This window comes from Rhincodon typus, unplaced genomic scaffold (assembly GCF_021869965.1).
Source record: "Rhincodon typus isolate 14 unplaced genomic scaffold, sRhiTyp1.1 hic_rhity00000138, whole genome shotgun sequence".
Taxonomy (NCBI): Eukaryota; Metazoa; Chordata; class Chondrichthyes; order Orectolobiformes; family Rhincodontidae; genus Rhincodon; species Rhincodon typus.
This window is the reverse complement of record NW_025965776.1, coordinates 76,263-79,121: the sequence shown is the minus strand read 5'-3', so window position 1 is coordinate 79,121 and position 2,859 is coordinate 76,263. Positions and strand designations below refer to the sequence as shown.

Genomic DNA, 2,859 nt, shown 5'->3' with positions numbered 1-2,859 from the left:
TTTTCCCAGGGTGGAAATGACTATGATGAGGGGGCAGAATTTTAAGGTGATTGGAAGAAGGTATAGGGGAGATGTCAGAGGCAGGTTCTTCACACAGAGAGTGGTGGATCAGATACATTAGAGACATTTAAGCGACTCTTGGATAGACACTTGAATGATTGTATAATGTAGGGTATGCAGGGTAGTTTGATCTTAATAAGATAAAAGGTCGGCACAACATTGCATGCCGAAGGACCTGTACTATGCTGTACTGTTCTATGTTCTATGCTCTTTGAACAAAGGCAGGACTTATATAGTTAATGGTAGGGCCCTGGGTAGTGTTATTGAACTGAAAGCCCTGGGGGTTCAGGTATGTAGTTCTTTGAAATTTCCATCCCAGGTAGAGAGGGTGGTGAAGAAGGTGTGTAGCACGCTTGCCTTCATTGCTCAGGGCATTGAGTGTCAGAGATGGGATGTCGTGTTGAGGTTGTACAGGACGGTGGTGAGGGCACTTTTGGAATACTGTGTACAGTTCTGGTCACCCTGCTATAACAAGGATATTATTAAACTGGAGAGGGTTCAGAAAAGATTTGCCAGGATGTTATGAGGGCTACAGCATTTGAGTTATAAGGAGCAGCTGGAGAGGCTGGGACTTTTTGACTGGAGCATAGGAAGTTGAAGGATGACCTTATAGAGGTTTATAAAATCTTGAGGGGCATAGATAAGGTGAAGAGCAAAGGTCTTTTCTCTAGATGGGGGAGTCCAAAATTAGGGGACATATTTTTAAGGTGAGAGGAGAAAGATTTGAAAGGGACCTGAGGGGCAACTTTTTCACACAGAGAGTGGTTCGTATGTGGAATGAACTGCCAGAGTAAGTGGTAGATGCAGATACAGTTACAACATTTAAAAGACAGATACATGAATAGGAAAGCTTTCGAGGAATCTGGGCCAAACACTGGCAAATGGAACTAGTTTAGCATGGACAAGTTGGACCAAAGTGTCTGTTTCCATATTGTCTAACTCTAGAAAAAGAAAGTTTATGATACTCACAAAAAAATCTCAACAATGCAGATAACCGAGAGAAGTACATAAAGAAGAGGGATCAAGTAAATAAAAAAACTAAAAAAGGGCATAAAAATTAGCAATAAAGTAAAAGGAAGTCATGAAGATGTTTTACCAATATATAAAGAGAGCAAAAGGTTAGTTAAGGAAAAAGTGGGGCCTATCAGAGATGAAGGAAACTTGTGTGAAGGTGAAGAGGATATGGGAAGAATTAAAATTTTTTTTTTGTGTCTGTATTCACAGAAAGGGATGTTGTGGATATAGTAGTCCCAGAGGAGCATTGTGAAATATTGAACAAAATAATCATAACAAGACAGGAAGTGTTCGAGGAGTTGGGATCCTTGAAAGTGGATAAGTTCCCTAAGGTGTTAAAGGAGGTCAGGGAGGAAATAGCAGATACTTTAAGGATTATTTTCCAATCTTCACTAGACACAGATGAAGTGCCAGAGGTCTGGAAGAATGCAAATGTGGTTGTGTTGTTTAAAAAGGGCACAAAGAAAATGCCGAACTATTATAGGCCAGTTAGTCTTAATTTGGTGGTGGGTAAATTGTTAGAATCAATCCTGAGAGATTGGATAAACTGTCATTTAGAAAGGCACGAACTAGTCAGGGATGGTCAGCATGGCTTTGTTAAGGGAAAGTCATACCTTACAGAATTCTTTGAGGAAGTAACAAGGAGGATCGATGATGGTAGTGAACTGGATGTTGCCTACATGGATTTTAGTCAGGCATCTGACATGGTCCCACACTGGCAGACTGGTCAAAAAAGTAAAATCCCATCGGATGCAGGGTAACACGTCAAATTGGCTTAGTAACAGGAAACAAACAGTAATGTCGATGGCTGCCCTTACAAATGGAAAGCTGTTTCTAGTTGAGTTCCACAGAGCTTGGGGTTGGGACTCCTGCTGTTTGTTTTGTACAACGATGTTGACTTAAATATGAGGGGCATGATTGGGACATTTGCAGATGATACAGAAAGTTGCCGTGTAGTGGATAGTGTAGAAGATAGGTGTAAGCTCCAAACTGATACAGATGGGTTGGTGGAGTGGGCAGGAAAGTGGCAGATGGAGTTTCTCTCTGATAAGTGTGAGGTAATGCATTTAGAGAGGTCAAACAGTAAAGGGGAATACACAATAAATGGGAATATACTGAGATGGGGAGATGAAGTGAGAGATCTGTGTGTACAAGTGCACATGTCCCTAAAGGGTAGCAGTGCAGGTAGACTAAGGTTGGAAAGAAGGCATGTGGAACGCTCTCCTTCATTGGCAGAGGTAGAGAATACAAAAATAGGGATATAATGATGGAACCGTGTAAGACACTGCTGAGGCTACAACTGGCGTATTGTGTGCAGCTCTGGTTGCCATATTACAGGAAGGACGTTATCACTCTGGAGAAAGTGTGGAGAAGATTTACCAGAATGTTGGCAGGACAGGAGAACTGTAGCTCTGAGAAGAGGTTGGGATTGTTTTCGTTGGCTGAGGGGTGATATGATTGAGGTGTACAGAATTGTCAGGGGTAGAGATAGTGTAGACAGGGGGAACCTGTTTCCCTCAGCAGAGAGTTCAAAAACCTGGCATCATAGATTCAAGTGAAGTGGCAGAAGGATTAGAGGGAACGCGAGGGAAAACGTTTTTTAAAAAAGGGTGATGGGTGCCTTGAATTTGTTACCTGAGTTGATGGTGGAGACAGAGACCCTAAACTCTTGTAAAAAGTACCCAAATCTGCACCTTCAGTGCTATAAGCTGCAGGTCTATGGACCGTCTGTGGGAAAATGGGATTAGAAAGGGCATCTATGGACCGTCTGTGGGAAGATGGGAT

General features: G+C 42.2%; 1 protein-coding gene across 1 annotated transcript in view; it reads left to right on the top strand.

The window, feature by feature from the left end:
• Nucleotides 1-1,141: 1,141 nt before the first annotated feature.
• LOC109937405 (5-oxoprolinase-like) overlaps nucleotides 1,142-2,859 on the top strand; it is a gene marked incomplete at its 3' end in the record, with an annotated part of 73,525 nt that continues 71,807 nt past the window's right edge. Inside the window, exons 1-2 of the mRNA XM_048621226.1 lie at nucleotides 1,142-1,178; nucleotides 1,285-1,418. Coding sequence (XP_048477183.1) covers nucleotides 1,142-1,178; nucleotides 1,285-1,418 — 171 coding nt within the window. The remainder of the gene's footprint in view (nucleotides 1,179-1,284; nucleotides 1,419-2,859) is intronic.